Source organism: Bison bison, unplaced genomic scaffold (assembly GCF_000754665.1).
Source record: "Bison bison bison isolate TAMUID 2011002044 unplaced genomic scaffold, Bison_UMD1.0 scf7180017864093, whole genome shotgun sequence".
NCBI classification, from domain to species: Eukaryota; Metazoa; Chordata; class Mammalia; order Artiodactyla; family Bovidae; genus Bison; species Bison bison.
In genome coordinates, this window is record NW_011494665.1 from 1,302,885 (window position 1) to 1,320,698 (window position 17,814).

At 39.4% G+C, this 17,814-nt stretch overlaps 2 protein-coding genes across 2 annotated transcripts in view; both read left to right on the forward strand.

The window, feature by feature from the left end:
• Nucleotides 1-4,898, forward strand: part of KIAA0907 (KIAA0907 ortholog) — a 17,422-nt gene extending 12,524 nt beyond the window's left edge. The window contains exons 12-15 of the mRNA XM_010838265.1: nt 1-107; nt 1,020-1,132; nt 2,605-2,696; nt 3,611-4,898. The exon at nt 1-107 is cut by the window's left edge and continues 8 nt beyond it. Coding sequence (XP_010836567.1) covers nt 1-107; nt 1,020-1,132; nt 2,605-2,696; nt 3,611-3,810 — 512 coding nt within the window. The 3' untranslated portion in view covers nt 3,811-4,898. The remainder of the gene's footprint in view (nt 108-1,019; nt 1,133-2,604; nt 2,697-3,610) is intronic.
• Nucleotides 4,899-5,959: 1,061 nt separating this feature from the next.
• On the forward strand, nt 5,960-15,235 carry RIT1 (Ras-like without CAAX 1). The gene is made up of 6 exons (XM_010838266.1): nt 5,960-6,131; nt 6,583-6,727; nt 6,901-6,957; nt 9,416-9,489; nt 9,707-9,898; nt 12,546-15,235. Exons 2-6 carry the CDS (start codon nt 6,625-6,627, stop codon nt 12,774-12,776), a joined length of 657 nt encoding a protein of 218 aa, XP_010836568.1. The 5' UTR covers nt 5,960-6,131; nt 6,583-6,624; the 3' UTR covers nt 12,777-15,235.
• Nucleotides 15,236-17,814: the final 2,579 nt, after the last annotated feature.

Genomic DNA, 17,814 nt, shown 5'->3' on the forward strand with positions numbered 1-17,814 from the left:
CCCCCCCCCAGCCCCAGCCCCCACTCCCAAGTCAACCCCAGGCACAGAAGAGGCGATTCACAGAGGAGCTACCAGATGAACGAGAATCTGGACTTCTTGGATACCAGGTTAAATAAAATATCCTATCTTACTTTTTTCATCTTACCTTACTGTATTCTCCCTTTAAAGAAAGATAAGTTCACATCTGTGTCAACTGTCCTCCCAATACTAGGATTTCTGCATTCTGGAATCCATTTAAGTAAGATATTTATCCTTAGGGATTAAGTTAAACCAAGATGATTCCTTTTGGGTGGGTTTTGTCTTTGGGTCAGTGTGATAAGAGAATACAAAGCTCTCCACCTGAGAGAAGTCTCCTATGACTAGCATCTGGAAGTTCTGTAGAATTCTGCACTTCCTCTTTATACAGCAGACTCTTGAAAGCCTCTTACAGCTTGTAGTGAAATGAGTAGGGAAGAACTGTTACTCTACCAATATATGGTTTGTATTTAAAACCTTGGCACTGTTCTTTTTCTCCCTGCTAAACAAGAGGGTGGTGTCATTCTCCAATTCCTACACCCCTGAAAAAGCGATAGCCAGAAATGCAGTGATTCTGTGCATGGATGTGATTATAAACTCATTCACTGATGAGTCTTTTTAGATTATTAAAATACGTAATTTTGGTACAGTCTTGTTTTATCCGGAGAAGTACTTTACCAGAATTCTCTGAAGCATTCTTTGAACCAAACATTCTTTGGAGCATTTTTGTAGTTTATAACTAGATTTATACAAACCAGTTAAGTCATAGATAATTGAAAACATAAAGACATAGCATAATGAAGCACAAAATCTCTGGCCAAGTCCCACAGAGAAAAGTGATAGTCTGTGCTCTGAGTATGGTTAACTCCAAATCCCAGAGAGCTATGTAGTACAGCTTACTGCAGTTGATCAGAAAGATGAGGCACTTGACAGTTACATTAAGGAGCTAAAGTCAATACAGCAGTTGTAGATTTGCTAATGCCACTGTATTTTTCTGCTCATAGCATGGACCCATTCATATGACTAATTTAGGTACAGGCTTCTCCAGTCAGAATGAGATTGAAGGTGCAGGATCGAAGCCGGCAAGTTCCTCAGGCAAAGAGCGAGAGAGGGACAGGTAAGTTAGTTGGAACATAATTATATGGATATGTTCAGATGCTATTTTTTTTTGCAACACTAATGTGAATAATGATTGTTGCTACGAGCACCGATGTTAAACTGAAATGAAATCATTTGGATCAAATAATCTCCTGTTCATTGTAATGGATGTGGTAATGGAAAATACGATGATATCCTTTACACAGTCTTAGAATCACTTATGGAGAAGGCAATGGCACCCCACTCCAGTACTCTTGCCTAGAAAATCCCATGGATGGAGGAGCCTGGTAGGTAGGCTGCAGTCCACGGGGTCGCTAAGAATCGGACATGACTGAGCGACTTCACTTTCACTTTTCACTTTCCTGCATTGGAGAAGGAAATGGCAGCCCACTCCAGTGTTTTGCCTGGAGAATCCCAGGGACGGGGGAGCTTGGTGGACTGCCGTCTATGGGGTCGCACAGAGTCGGACATGACTGAAGCGACTTAGCAGCAGCAGCAGAATCACTTACACTCAGCCTTGAATAGTTCAGTACTTGATTATTCAGGTATCTGCCTTTATTTTTTTTGTCTGTGTCTTAGCCGTTTTCCTAAGGATAGACAGTAAAAGAAGTATTACACAATCAAACCATTTTTGCTACTTAGAATCATAGAATATCATGGATGGAGGTACTTGAATGAGAGTCCAGCCTGCCACCCAGTGCTTGGATTCTCCTCTCCTATGTTATGTTAGCCTTCACAAGATGGAGCTGGTTTTTATCACAACAGTTCATTCTGTTTTTTTTTTCCATAAGAATATCATACTTTCTTTTTTTTTTCATACTTTAATTCTTGATGCATCGTTTTATAAACTGCCTAGAAATATGTACTGTGATTGGCAAATCCCATTAGTGGATATACCATGTTTTACAGTAGTTAAAAGTATACAAAGGCATATTCAAACAGAACAGTTGGGACAATTACTTTCAGGTCATGACAAAGATAATTTGCATTGGAAAGACCTTTTTTTTTTTCTTTTATTTTGAAGTATAGTTTATTTTTAATGTTGCATTAGTTTTAAGTGTACACAAAGTGATTCACTTGTTGTACATACATATCTTTTTTTTTTTTTCAGATTCTTTCCCCTTTGAGATTATTCCATAATGTTATATATAGTTCCCTATTACAACTTTAATTTATGTTTATTTACTCATTCTATTATAATCTTACAACTTTTGTTTTTGGCCACACTGCATGGCTTGTGAGATCTTAGTTCCCTGAGCAGGGGTTGAACCCAGGGCACTGGTAGTGAAAGTGTTGGGTCCTAGCCACTGGACTGCCAGGAAATTTCCTAATCTTACAACTTGATAATCGCTTGAAGAATATGGTGTCAGGTAGAAAGGGTTGAAATTAATGGTTAAAATGAACTTTTATTTGTAGATTATATTGTTATTCAACTTCTTATCTATTGGAAAGGTTGAATGTGTCTGAAAAATTATTTTTAACTTTTAACAGGCAGTTGATGCCTCCACCAGCCTTTCCAGTGACTGGAATAAAAACAGAGTCTGACGAAAGGAATGGGTCTGGGACTTTAACAGGGAGTCATGGTGAGTAAGGTGTAGCTGGGGGAGCAAGGAAATGGCTAAGACTGGTCTTAAGCTATTAGTTTTCTAATCTGATATTCATTCAGGTTGACTTATTCAGGTGTTTAATCCAACCTCTATAATCTGTTGGCTAATGAGAATACTTTTTTTTTTGTTTGTTTATAAGGACATCATATAGTTACACAGCCTTTTATTTTCAACCGACGTGTGTCTAGAAAAGAGTCAGTCGACTTACATTTTATACATAGCATCAGTGACATTTAGGAAAAAGTAATGATTGGTAGGTCATTTCAAAATTTTGTTGCCTTTGTTGTTTGAATACCTGGAGGTAACCTGATGCAGACTTAAAAGATTTTCGTGTTGGGAGCTGAGCTACCTCTCACCTTATATCTCTTACTTATTGGTTGGGAATGGTCAACCAGTTTCTTTTTTAAAATATTGCTTCTTAGTATCTCAGAACTCTAAATTTGGAGAGGTCTGTAAATGGGATTATTTTTTTGTTCTTTGCTTGTAGTCGTAAAAATGAACAGAAGAAAATACATTTTTTTCTTTTCTTCTTTTCTTTTAACTTTTTAAAGGTGAAATATTAGACTCCAGAGACTGACTTGCTAACTTTCCTTTCTTTTTTTTTCTTTTTTTTTTTTTTTTTTTTTTTTTTTTTTTTGTGTGTGTGTTTCTTTTTTCTTTCTCTGTTTTCTTACATGGTTCTGGTGGATTCCCATTTGCTGATGCTGGTGCTGTTTTTCGTGTGATCTTCAACGTTTTTGGGTGACCATTGACCCTGTGACCTCAAAATGGTGTCCAACTAACCACAATTAACATCTTTTTTTTAATTAACGAATTTATGGTATTATCTTTTTTTTTTTTTTTTTCTTCTTGGTGGGGAATGGGGTTGGGGTTACTTTTCTCTCTTCTAGATTATCCCGTCAAGAAAATGAAGACTACAGAGAAGGGGTTTGGCTTGGTGGCTTATGCTGCAGATTCATCTGACGAAGAGGAGGAACACGGAGGTCATAAAAATGCAAGTAGTTTTCCACAGGGCTGGAGTTTGGGATATCAGTATCCTTCATCACAGCCACGAGCTAAACAACAGATGCCATTCTGGATGGCTCCATAGGCAACGGTGGAGCAGAGATTTGAGCCTTGGTGACTCTCTAGCAATAATGCATGCATTTGATTTAATAAGACTCTGGGGCCTGTACGGGGAACCATCTTGGACTTTTGCAGAAGTCAGTGATGGGGGAAAAAAAAAAACAGTGATGAGTGTTCCCTTTTTTAAAGGGTTTCCATTCTTTAAAAAAAAAAATCCTTATTTCTGCAGTGGCATAGCATCTGTTAAAATTTACTTAGAATCACAAATTTGTCTCAAACTTTTTAACAGTTGGTGAAATGTGCTTGTTCAACAGGGTCATTTCAATATACCCTTGACCTGGTCCAGCCTTTTCCAAATGAATAGCCCCTATTCTGACATAAAGCAAGTTTTATTTGTATTTTACTACTGTGGTCAATTTTGATAATAACTGGTTCCAAACAAAGCCTTACTATTTATTAGTGGGTAAATGATTTTAAGACCATCCTTTCCTTTCAGTATTTAAATCTAAAAACTTCCTCATCTCTATTTCATTTTTTGGATTCTTTGTTTTGGAAAATGCAAATGCATTACTAATGCAGAACTGTTGGATATAGCTGAATCCTGGGATATTGAAGGTTTTTTTCCATTGGGATGAGTCAAAGCTGGTACCTTTCAGGCACTCTTGTCTCAGATAACCATTGCTGTTTTTACTGCCCGTCTAAGCTCCTTGTCTTCAACTGGGTCTGAGAAAATTACTTGATCAAAAGCTGGTCAGCACTCATCACAGAAGTGACATCCAGTGGTCTGTCTCTCTGAGAACTGATTGCAGCTGAAACTAGAGAGATTTGACTGCTTGGAGTAAATGGTGGACTTAGTGACTGAAATTGCAACTTGTCCTTTTTCTTGGCATTATAGGTTTTGCCAAAAGAACTTTTTTGTATCAAATATTGATGTGTGAAAGTGAAGGAGCTAGTCTGCTGAACCAGGAGTAGTTTGAGATACTGAACTGTCGTTTTTGCACATTTGAATACTTTGCAGACTGGCTTTGTATAAACGTATCCTCTGGTTTCCTATATGTTGTAAATATTTAGATCATAATTTCCTTATAAATAAATGTATAAATATTCTGTTTGTGGTTTCTTTGTTCTTTATTCCACAACCCATCCATATGTGAAAATTCATAACCTTTTTTACTCATGTGTTTTAGCCGCTCAGTGGTGTCTGACTTTTTGCAACCCTGTGGGCTGTAGCCTGCCAGGTTCCTATATCCATGGAATTCTCCAGGCAAGAATACTGGAGTGGGTAGCCATTCCCCTTTCCAGGGGATCTTCTTAACCCAGGGATTGAACCTGGGTCTCCCTCATTGCAGGCAGATTGTTTACCGTCTGAGCCACCAGGGAAGTCCCAACATAATGCTATTATAGCTCCATCAGAAAAATACATACTTAGACCCAAAAATTTGCATGTAGTTCCAAAAGTTTTATGACTGTACAAAGTAAACCCTTAAAAATTCAAATGAAAACAGGATTTTTATGATGGATATTTTTCACTTTCATATTGTTGTCCTCCTTTATTGAACATGGTTAAAGGTACTGAGTGAAGGAAGCATTTTTAAAGGAAATACAAATTATTCTTGGAAAAATCTGCTTCAAAAAGAAGGAAGGGTGCAAAAGTTGCAATAGAAAAATTCCCCAGTGTAGTTATTTGTGCTACCTACAGGTGAATATAGTTGATAACTCCTTCATCTGTGCTGTATTTAAGGCCACCTGAAAACTCTTGGATTATCATTTCCTGTGGGAAGGCATTATATTCCTTAAAAATTGTTTTTTAATTATAAATAGTTCACTTAACATTTGCTTAAAATATGTGCAGAAATCTGATTAGTCTAACTAGTTGTCTTTGAGACCTGATTGTCTCAAGTCATTTAAGAGCCCAATTCATTGCTCTTGTCCATTTGGGGAAAGTTTTCTTTTTCTGCTGTTAAGCCTTAAACTTGATCTTGGTCCTCTTTTGGGGAGGATTGGTGGGTGCTCGTTTCCTTTGTTTACCCATTATATTTGGCTAAATTTTTTTATATACAGTACTGGGTAAGTTAATTGTGTTAACGCCTTTGTGGGCTTGGGCCCTCAGCAGTGAGGCGCGGAACTGGGTTTGAGGACCTGGAGGGACGATGGCCCTCCCCGGAGGGGGTGTGGCCAGCTGCGGGCGTCACGGGGCCCGCCCCGCCCCTCCGGTCGGGACGCGGGCGCTGGTGGCGCCATCTTTCCCGGCTGCGGGAGGGGTCACAGGTCAGTGTCGGATCCTCGGCGCGGGTGAGGAGGACGAAGTAGGTGATCAGACCGGCCGAGACCTTCAAGTTCCGACCGGTAAGAGCAGCAGGAGAAGGCTGGCTCCTGAAACGGAAGGGTGGAGGGCCTGAAGGAGGGCCGGAGATGCAGCCGGGGGAGGGGGCCGCAGAGAGGAATGGGGAGGGGGCGGAACCTCCGGGTACCGCTGGCTGGAGAGGACCCTTGCGGCCTAAGGGGAGGTGTTCCTTTGGTCCTCAAACCTCCGCTTTCTCACTGGGCTCCTTCCTGCTGTGTCCCGGTTTGAAGATTTCTTTGTCTCTAGACTTTCTGGAAAATGTAATAATTCGGGAAACCTGTGATAAGTCATAAGACTGAACTATCGGGGAGGGAAGGTGATGGTGAGGATTTCTTCTACGGCCGCCAGAAAGGGAGCAGGAGTCATAGGCCAGCGTATGGGAAAGCAGGGCGCTGACTAGGACTGTCGTCACGGGTGCCTCCATCCTGGATTAAATATTTTCTTTTATTCTAGGTGCCTTTTCCTCGGGGTAGCCCGGGATTCTCCAAGAGGACAATGGATTCTGGGACTCGCCCAATTGGTAGCTGTAGCAGCCCTGCAGGGCTGTCTCGGGAATATAAACTAGTGATGCTGGGTGCTGGTGGTGTAGGGAAAAGTGGTAGGTGACGTTTTTCTTCCATCTTAACAAGAAATAAGAATGAAAAATGCTTACAACAAATGCCTTCCACCCAAATCAACTGGGAGACTGGCTAGCATGCAGTATTGATACTTAACAGTTCTTTCCATGGGTCATCTTTGTGTGGATTTTACCTTTCATTTCTTGTTTTAAAGCCATGACCATGCAGTTCATCAGCCACCGATTTCCAGAAGATCATGATCCTACCATTGGTAAGTCAGAGTATCACTTATGTTTTACAAATAAACCTCATAAAAGTTTCTTTGTGTCAGTTTTTGAAACAGTTTTAAACCATTTATATTTTGATCCTTTGTTGGTGCCTAAACAGACTTATTTAATAAGCCTATCATAGTGATTGCTAAGCAAAAGCTTAAGCTTTTTTCCTAGCTTAAGTCTTTATGTACATCAGCCATCTTAGTCTGTCTTTTATTGAACATTAATGGGACACTTTGTTATATTTTTATGGGTGGTATACCATGTTGCCAGGTTAAAGGAAAAATTTAAGGGCCACTTAACAGAAGCCTTTTGCTATCATTTTTCTAAGGGTCTGATTTGAGACTGACTCTGTAACTATGAGTCAGCTGGTTTGAACTTCCACAAAAGGAAGCAGAAAAACAAGTAGAGCCAGCCTGCTGAACTCTTTACAACCCAGACATCCAGAGCCTGGACTTACTTGTTCCACGAGAAGCGCGTCATTTACTTCCTTATACCTCAAGTTCATTACATAGCAAGGTCTTTCTTGTCTTTCACAGTCCTTAATGCTCAGTTGTTAGTAAAACAGAGAGTAAAAAGTAATTTTTTTTAAATTGCTATTCTCTGTAAACACTAAGTACATTACTGTTATTCCTGAACCATAAGGAGACAGGTTTGATTTTTAGGAATTATATCCCAGGATTATAGAAAACTTGTGATGGGAATGGGGAGGCACAGAAGGCCGGCTGTATTAGTTATGTTTTCAGGAGGTGACACTGTGTCGGGTCTCGAGAATTTCCATTGGGTCAAGCTAGTGAGTGTTCTGTGCTAACCCATCTTTGGATGTGGTCATTTTATATAGTAGGTGCTTTTGTGGCTTGGGGAAAATAGAAACAGTTCTTATTTTTTTCATGTACTATATTAAATTTAGAACATTGTTCACAAATTCACACTGTGGTGGGAATTTTAGAAACAAAATTAATTTAGGGCTTAGTATAATTTACTTAGAATTATCTTTTCCTGGGACTTTCCTGACGGTGCAGTCCAGTGGTTAAGACTGTTTCCATTCGAGGGGGCACAAGTTCCAACTCTGGTCAGGGAACTAAGATCCTGCAAGCAGCATGGTGGACCCCCCCCCCAAAAAAAAAAAAAAACTAAACTAAAACCTTGTCCCCTGAAAAAGTTCCCCTCCCCCCCACTCAGCTGCTCTTCTGACAATATTATCTGATTCAACAACAGATACTTTTTACCTATTGAGTTATGTGCCAAGCACTGTGTTAGGCCCTGGGGTTACAGTAGTGAGCAAAAAGATATGGGTGTCTGCTCTCATTTGTGCTTCCCTGGTGGCTCAGAGGGTAAAGCGTATGCTTGCAATGCAGGAGACCTGGGTTCGATCCCTGGGTCAGGAAGATCCCCTGGGGAACAAAATGGCAACCCACTCTAGTACTCTTGCCTGGAAAATCCCATGGGAGAAGCCTCTCATTTAGTTTCGAATTTAGTGCAAGTTTGTCTCAAACTTTGGCTGCTAAATCTAAGAAGAAAATCTTTATATTGTAACATGCACATATAAGTATACATTTGTATATATGTATATGTAATTAAAATACCATGAAACTCTATTTACCTCACTACTTACGTTGCACTTTTGTATTTCCTCTTTCATTTTAGATATCTCCTTGTTTATTTGAATGCTGGTCCTAACCCATTAAATTCATCCACAACTCACAAATACTGATGGGTGCATGACCTGTAGTTTGAAAATCATTGGTTTAGTAGGCCCTTCATCTTTGAGGAAGAGTCAGAAGCAGGGTTTCAAGAAAAACTGTTTGAAGGAAATACATCAGGGTGTAAGGAGCAAATGTTTGAATGGTGGAAATAGTGAGGCTTTTTTTCCAAAATTACCATAATAATATACATAAAGAAATAGCTCTCATAAAGGAGACATTTTGACTATATGGATTCTCTAGGAGACTCTGATATTTCTTTTTCCTGTATTAAAAATGAGCAGGAACTATAAATAAAGCTTTAATGAACTTTGTACCATTTAGGTTTTTTTTTTTAATCTGTAAAATGGAGTTAATACCACCTCACTGAATTATTGTCACTATTGAATGAGTTAATATATATAAATCACTTAATATAATGCTTAGTGTTTAATAACTGTTTATTAAATGGTGAAGTTTTATGGCCTAACACTTTTCAAAAAGATAAATCTCTGAGCTCTTTTTTAGTTTAGAATTGTAGGTGAAGTCTGAGAAGTTTAAGATATGAATAAACTTATGTCATGGCTTATGTGGAAGAAAAAAATTAGTTGAAGACCCAATTTACATATCTGAATGGATTTAGGGGCTGCTTTGAACATCTGGGCACTTAAAGAAACTTATGTGTAATCATCTTCTCCGTAAGATGAATTTCAGAATAAGTTTGCATATTCCTGCATTTATGAGTTGATAGTACTGCCTCTCTTCCCTCCTGTAGAAGACGCTTATAAAATCCGGATCCGTATTGATGATGAGCCTGCCAATCTGGACATTTTGGATACAGCTGGACAGGTATTAAATCTCAAAATGCTCTGAGTAAAGGCCTTTTCATGCTAGTAAAGGGGAGGGAAAGACTTAAGCAGAGAAGATCACTGGTTCATTTCTTTTAATTTTTCATGCACTCTGACTCAGGACAGCAGGTAACAAGCATCTCTCTTTGAACTAAATAGCTAAAGTATGTATGGTTTTAGCTTGTATCAGTACAGTAATGACCCTTGTTTCCCTCTAGGCAGAGTTTACAGCCATGCGGGATCAGTATATGAGGGCAGGAGAAGGGTTTATCATCTGTTACTCCATTACCGATCGTCGAAGTTTCCATGAAGTTCGGGAGTTTAAACAGCTTATTTATCGAGTTCGACGTACTGATGATACTCCTGTGGTTCTTGTGGGAAACAAGTCTGACCTAAAGCAGCTAAGACAGGTGAGGATAGACTAGAAAATGCTATATGTAATTGTGTGAGATTAGTCATTTGTGTTTCTTGGTTTATACATTTCTGTGCCTTAAAATGAAAATTTAAAATTAGCTTCTCCCCAGCCTGGAAAATGTCCCTATATCTTGCTATTATTTTGGGTAAAGTCTGGATTGTAGGAATCAGTTTACAGGACAAAATCCGCAGGTCACAAATCAGATGACAAATAGGATACACTTTAAGTGAGGCATCATGGACTACCCTGATGGCTCAGCCAGTAAAGAACCCACCTGAAATGCAGGAGACACAGGAAACGTGAGTTCGATCCGTGGGTTGGGGAGATCTCCTGGAGGAGGACATGGCTACCCACTCGAGTGTTCTTGCCTGGAAAATTCCATGGACAGAGGAGCCTAGCAGGCTATAGTCCAAAGGGTTGAAAAGAGACACAAGTGAGCATAAGCACAGATGGAGGTATCATGGGATTTTCATTTCCTAAAACCTCAGAAATAAGTCTCTTTATGTTGCAAAGAGAGAAACTTCGGCTTCAAAGTATACTTCCTGATGGTGAGGATTATGATCCCAGTAAAGGAAGAATAAGAGAAATTGTAGAGGATTTTAGAATGAGTGATACCCTTCAAATTAGCAGCAGTGTTTAAAATTTTGCTTTTTGGTATAGAGATGAAGGTGTAGTGAAAGGGGCATATTTGTCACCACTAGTGAAGGCAATGAATGGTACAAAATTTTTAGAAGTAATTGGATAGTTAAGTTCGTGATGTTTCTTGGTTGCTTCCTCTTCAGAATAATCTATACAGGGATTTATATATAAAATATTTGTTGCTAGGCTATTAATGGCAGCAAAAAATTGGAAAAAGGCTAAATGTCCAAAAGTAGGAGAAATTATGTTATATTCATAATTTGATATGTTGATTTCAGGTTCTTATGGTTTTCAGTATTGTAGCTTAATTATAACTTCTCATTGCCTTGTTATTTACTTTCTTGAAATGTATGAGGAAATTAAGATTGTATATTTGACATCTATAAATATTCCCTGTTCCAAAAAGTTACCTTTAAAATAGAGTAGAAATAGAATCACATAATTTGAAGATGGAAGGAGTCTTAGAAGTGAAATAATCCAGCCTCTCAACAATACAAATATCACTGTGCTCTGCTTGTTCATCTCCGGAGTTGGAGAGGTCTCTTCCTGTTACCTTCACTTTGGGGCGGCAGTTGTAATTATTTTCTACTGTTGTTGTTCAGTCGCTGAGTTTTGTCTGACACTGCGGTCCCGTGAACTGCAGCACACCAGGCTTCCCTGTCCTTCACTCTCTCCCAGTTTGCTCAAACTCATGGAACCACCGAGTTTCAGTGATGCCATCCAACCCTCTCATCCTCTGTCACCCCTTTCCCTCCTGCCCTCAATCTTTCCCAGCATCAGGGTCTTTTCCAGTGAATATACAGGGTTGATTTCCTTTAGGATTGACTGGTTTGATCTCCTTGCTATCCAAGGAACTCTCAAGAGTCTTCTCCAGCACCACAGCTAGAAAGCATCAATTCTTCAGCACCCAGCCTTCTTTATGGTCCAGCTCTCACATCCATACATGACTGCTAGAAAAACCATAGCTTTGACTATGTAGACTTTTGTTGGCAAAGTAATGTCTGTGCTTTTTAATATGCTGGCTAGCCTTGTCATAACTTTCCTTCTGAGGAGCAAGCATCTTTTAATTTCATGACTAAAGTCACTGTCTGCTGTGAATTTGGAACCCAAAAAATAAATCTGTCACTGTTTCCACTTTTTCCCCATCTATTTCCCGTGAAGTGATAGAACCAAATGCCATGATCTTAGTTTTTTGAATGTTAAGTTTTAAGCCAGCTTTTTCTCTCCTCTTTGACTTTCCTCAAGAGGCTCTTTAGTTCCTCTTCACTTTCTGCCATTAGAGTGGTATCATTTGCATATCTGAGGTTGTTGATATTTTTCCGGCAGTCTTGATTCCAGTTTGTGCTTCATCCAGTTTGGCATTTCGCTGATCTGCTCCACATATAAGTTAAATAAATAGTGTGACAGTATACAGCCTTGTCATACTTCTTTCCCAATTTTGAACCAGTCCGTTGTTCCATGTAAGGTCCTAACTGTTGCTTCTTGATCTGCGTACAGGTTTCTCAGGCGATAGGTAAGGTGGTCTGCTTTCCTGTCTCTTTAAGAATTTTCCACAGTTTGTTGTGATCCACAGAGTCAAAAAGGCTTTAGCGTGGTCAATGAAGCAGTTTTTCTGGAACTCACTTGCTTTTTTTATGATCTAACAGATGTTGGCAATTTGATCTCTGGTTCCTCTACCTTTTCTAAATCCAGCTTGTACATCTGGAAGTTCTTGATTCACGTACTGCTGAAGCCTAGCTTGAAGGATTTTAAGCATTACCTTGGTAGCATGTGAAATGTGCACAATTGTACAGTAGTTTGAACATTCTTTGTCACTTCCTTTCTTTGGGATTGGAATGAAAACTGACCTTTTCCAGTCCAGTGGCCACTGCTGAGTTTTCCAGATTTGTTGACATATGAGTGCAGCACTTTAACAATATTGTCTTTTAGGATTTAAAATAGCTCAGCTAAAATTCCACTATGCTATTACCACTATAAGTTTTCTCTTGTTTACATTTTTAAAGGTCACCAAAGAAGAAGGATTGGCTTTGGCCCGAGAATTCAGCTGCCCCTTTTTTGAGACATCTGCTGCATACCGCTACTACATCGATGATGTATTCCATGCCCTTGTCCGGGAGATTCGTAGGAAAGAAAAGGAGGCAGTACTGGCCATGGAGAAAAAATCTAAGCCCAAAAACAGTGTATGGAAGAGGCTAAAATCACCATTCCGGAAGAAGAAAGATTCAGTAACTTGAAGGAAAGATGTAAAATGTTTATCTGTGAACTGCAGTGCTTAATCAGAGCAGTCCAGTAATCTGCATTAGTGAGCGTGGTGCTTGTTCTTTCTCCTGTTATGACTGTTATTTTAAAAGTAACTGATGAAGGGGACATGCCCACTAGGAGATTTCAATGATGTGGTATTTAAAGGATTGTCTCTTAGCTAATTCTGATTTTATTAACCCAGTGGAGCACTGTCTACTTTTTAATTTGCCACATTAGAATTTGATCTACCAATGTTTTGGATTCTGTTGCTGACATTAATTAATGTAAGTTTTTTATGCCCAGGGGAATATGCATACCATATGTGTTTGACTAAGCTCACAAGAGGAATTTTTTGCCATGCACTATTCTGCACTCTCTTGCAGTCCCAACTGCAATTTCCTGGGAAGGACTTCTGTCTTTTCTATTCATGCTGTGCTTCCTGGAGACAGAACAAAAATCATATCGGGAAATCAGTTCTACAGAGATCAGTGCTAAAGTTCAGCCGATAGCTATGGAACTGACTCCTCTTGCAGATAGTGATGAGAATGGGGAAATCAGGCTGTATGTTTTTGCAGGAACTTGCTAGAAAAAGGTAGGATCAGAACAGTGCTCCCCAGAGGAGCCTGTCTTTTCTAAGTACACATTTGACCCAAATTCACTGGGATGAATGAGAACAAACAAGTAAAATGTAATGAAGCTTTCTTTATCCTACAGTGTTATCTTACTGTTCCTTTCAGGGTTATACCTTACTTTACCTTCAAAGGTAAACACTTTGGAAACCATTACTAGACTCTTGTTTAATCTAAATCCTTGGTTGGGATAGCCATTGCCTTGTACAGGTTTATTTTTTTCCCCAGAGATGCACTCACCAGTACACTTACATTAGTTGCTTCCTAGTGCTTTCCCCTCACTTCTCCATGCTCTCTACAAGAGCTAAGCCTGGCACAATGTTTTATAGGCCCTTCATCAGACTGACTGCATTTTCCATACAGAAGAGACTAATCAGGAGTTAGTAAAATTGTGTATGTGCCTCCTTGACATAGACAATCACTAGACTCAGTGTTCTAAGAAAGCCTGTGGCATTTCTGTTTAATGAGCCAATCTTGAAGCTTTAAAATTCCCATGTGTTGAGTTTCTCATTGAAGGTTTCTTTATAAGACCTTGCTAAGTACCCCTCAGGGTTTTGTCTGAGCCTTGACAAAGCTTAGCCTAAGAGAATACCACTTTGATAACTGCATAGTGGAAAAACTATCCTATCTTCTTGGGAAGAATCAGCTTTAAATATTGGTGGTGAGCTCTTTCTTTTAGAACCAGGATTATTTTGATACCTGAACTTGTTATGTGTGGAGATTAAGTCCAAAAGTGCTAAGAGTAATGTAGCAGATGTTGAACGTTAAATGTCACTGAAGCAGTGTTTGTGACCACTTTCAGAACATGACTTTGTGTAGCACCTTTTAAAAAGTACACAGCTCAACTTACTGTTTTCCACTTTTATTACCAACAGAAGGATGGGGTTTTTCCTTCCAATCAGTGGTATATGTTCTGGGTTTAAAGAAAAGTGATGATTGTAACTTTTTTAGCTGAGCAGTGATCCCTTTTGAAACTCCTGGAGATGTTTTTGCGACCAAATAAATCATGTTTTATGGTACTCAAGCCATCCAAAAGTGAAAGACACAGAATTTGAATCTATGCAGGACAAATATCTTAATGGAATCATAGCACTTTGGAGAACCACGGCAGAAGATAAGTACAGTGCAATTCTATGAGTAGTGTTTCACCACGTTTAAACTGGCTTAGAGCCTGTTGGGTTTACTGCCTTAGCTTCTCATTACTAATGACTTAGGGAATTGTTATTAGCATCAAGCAAGAAGTTCAGGACAGTCAAGGCAGCAGAGAATATTGCCAGAAAAAAAATCTTTAAGACAGGAATTTCTATTGTAGATAAGAAAAATAACAAATGAGTGTTTTTAAGACTATCAGTGTCATATATTTGATCATTGGAATAATTAGCCCATCAATTAGTATTGAGAATTCTGTTCATGGTGCTAAGTAGTTAGAGGGGTGTAATGTGTAGGTCATAGTTCTATTGTTAGTGATTATATAGTGTAAATAATTTATAAGCTCTAAATAGTCAGCTTTATCTAATTTGAGGGCATTAAAATCAATTACTGCCTGGAACTTTGAAGAGAGAAAAATTCAGGGATAGATAAGTTGAAAAGCACTGGAACTGTTTATGTCCATACCAGATTGGTAAATTACAAAATTTGGAAGCTGGTGTCTAGAATTAACTGTTTAGAATTCAAAAGGGGACATAATGTTTACCTTTGTGATCTATTAGCAAGAATTGGTCTACTGTAGTGTTTGGGGAGCAAAGGGAAGAAAAAATTTTCACTTATGCACTTGTTTCTGAAGACAGTTTGTATGACACAATACAAAACTTTTAAACAACTTATTGGGCCTTTCCTTTATTGACCTATGTGTGGGTAGAAATGTTTGGAATTGGTATACAGAGGTCATTTTGAGATTTTATATTCTGGAAAATATTGACTGAAAAAAGTTTTGAGTGTCTACCATGTACAGAACAGCTGTGTCAAGTACCCAGGAGCATGCCATGGAATGCCCCTTCATGCAAAGAGATTACCTCGGTGCTCACAAAGCTTGAGGGGCAAGGAGGGAGGTGGAGGTGCTGCGTCTAACGGCCTTGTCTCAGTGAGCTGAGGTCCCAGTTCCAGGCACCTCCTGGCTCTGATTCCTGACCTCAAACACTGTCCCCATCCTGGAGCAGGTAGACCAATGACACTTGGTATTTGGCCATGCCATTGGAGAAAGTGGGGTGCAGAGTGAACTGCTGCCTCCAGGTGCCTGAGGGACCCTCTTGAGACCCCAGCATCTCTGGGAAGAGGCAGAGGGATGAGGCAAAATTTTGTTTAAAAAAGAGCTTACCTCTTCAGTGAGAAGACAGAAAAAAGCATGTTTATTTTTTATTTTTTTATTTTTTTTTAGTAATACTCCATTGTGTATATGTACCACGGCTTTCTTATCCATTCATCTGCTGATGGACATCTAGGTTGCTTCCATGTCCTGGCTATTATAAACAGTGCTGCGATGAACATTGGGGTACACGTGTCTCTTTCCCTTCTGGTTTCCTCAGTGTGTATGCCCAGCAGTGGGATTGCTGGATCAAAGTAGTACTGCATTTGCCACTTGATCAAGGGTTAATTCAAGTTGTTTCAAGTATATAAGCTAAATGTGAGACAATGAGGAATAATCTTTTATGTGAAGGTCATTGCTTTTATCTCCACTACTCTAAATAGGCATCAGTGTTGGTAGAGAGGACTTAATTTAGACATTGAAAAAGTGAAAGTGTTAGTTGCTCAGTCTTGTTCGACTTTGTGACCCCATGGACTGTAGCCCACCAGGCTCCTCTGTCCTTGGATTTTTCCAGGGAAGAATACTGGAGTAGGTAGCCATTCCCTTCTCCAGGGGATCTTCCTGACCCAGGGATCAAACCTGAGTCTCCTGCATTGCAGGAAGATTCTTTACTGTCTGAGCCACCAGGGAAGCCCAGTTTAGACATTAGAGAAATATATTTTGTGTCCTCATTTAACACTTATTGAGTAGGTCAGTAACTATCAGAGTGTCCACTATTAAACGGGTGATGGAAGAGGAGCATTCCATATTCTAATGTAACTGCTTAGGATAGGCAGTGGAAGTACAGTTGAAATATTTATGGACAGTTATATGCACTAAGCCCTGTTTGCTTAGAGGTGTGAGGGTTTCTGATACAGTCAGAGGACTAAAAAGCTCCCGGCTCTGCAGCCTTGATAAAATTTGCATATACAAAACAACTAGAGATCAATCTTTAATAGATTACATGCTTCAAAGTGGGAGTGTTAACAAGGATTCAAAGGAAGGATTTACAATGGCCTGGCAGATCAGTGGAGTTGACTCTTTAAGGTGGAGGGGTCTTCCCTGGTGATCAAGTGGTTAAGGATCTGCCCCTGATGCAGGGTAACCGGGTTTGATCCCTGCTCAGGGAACTAAGATCCCACATTGCCATGGGGCAACTAAGACTGTGCTACAATTTAAGAAGCCCACGTGCCACAACAGAGATGCAAGACTGGGATTTCCCTGGTGGTCCAGTGGTTAGGAATCTGCCTGCCAAGGTAGGGGGCATGGGTTCCATCCTTGCTCTGGGAAGGTTCAACACGCTGTGGACAACTAAGTCCGTGTGCTACAACTATTGAGCTGGTGGACCCTAGAGCCCGTGCTGCACAATAAGAAGCCACTGCAATGAGTAGCCCCTGCTCACTGCAACTGGAGAAAACCTGTGAGCTGCAAAAAAACCCCAGCATGGCCAAATTTTTATTTTATTTATTTTTTTTTTTTTCCAAATTTTTAAAAAAATAAATGAGAAGGACTTCCTGGTGCTCCAGTGGCTAAAATATACGAGACTACTGTTCAGGGAACTAGATCTCACACGCTGCAACTAAAGATCCTGCATGCCTCAGCTAAGACCCAGTGCTGCCAAGTTAAAAAAAGTGAATGGAAGAGGAGACAGATTGAGGAGAGATTGCATTTGACCAGAATAGAATAATGAGATAACATCAGGTGTAGTTTCTGAAATTCCTTATTCCTGGTATTTATTACTTATTTAAGAAGAAATTGCTTATACAAGCTTAGTATGCTATTGAAAAATGATTGGCCACGTTGCACTTTTTCCAAACTTAATCTTGAGAAAGATGAGATAAATTTGAAGTCTTATTTTTAAAAGTCCTTATTAACACTGACAGGACACTTGGCTTTAAAAGATGGCTTAATACTGAAAACATTGGAGTTGATTTGTTCAGCTTCAAATTAAAATTTATTTTCAAATCTTTATTCTCACATTTCATTAGCTCAGCTGGAACTGAAACTCAGACGATAATGTCATACAGGGAAGTAGTTGGAAATCCTAGATTTATGACTGAAGATATCACTCACCCTATCTTCAAAGTATCTCTAAATGTTCTCATTGCACAAATTAATTTT

Excerpts from the sequence above, each read along its gene's own strand:
- RIT1 (XM_010838266.1), top strand. The coding sequence starts at position 6,625 with ATGGATTCTGGGACTCGCCCAATTGGTAGCTGTAGCAGCCCTGCAGGG. Across the intron at positions 6,958-9,415 it reads AGATCATGATCCTACCATTG|AAGACGCTTATAAAATCCGG; the intron begins GTAAGTCAGAGT and ends TCCCTCCTGTAG. Across the intron at positions 9,490-9,706 it reads TTTTGGATACAGCTGGACAG|GCAGAGTTTACAGCCATGCG; the intron begins GTATTAAATCTC and ends GTTTCCCTCTAG.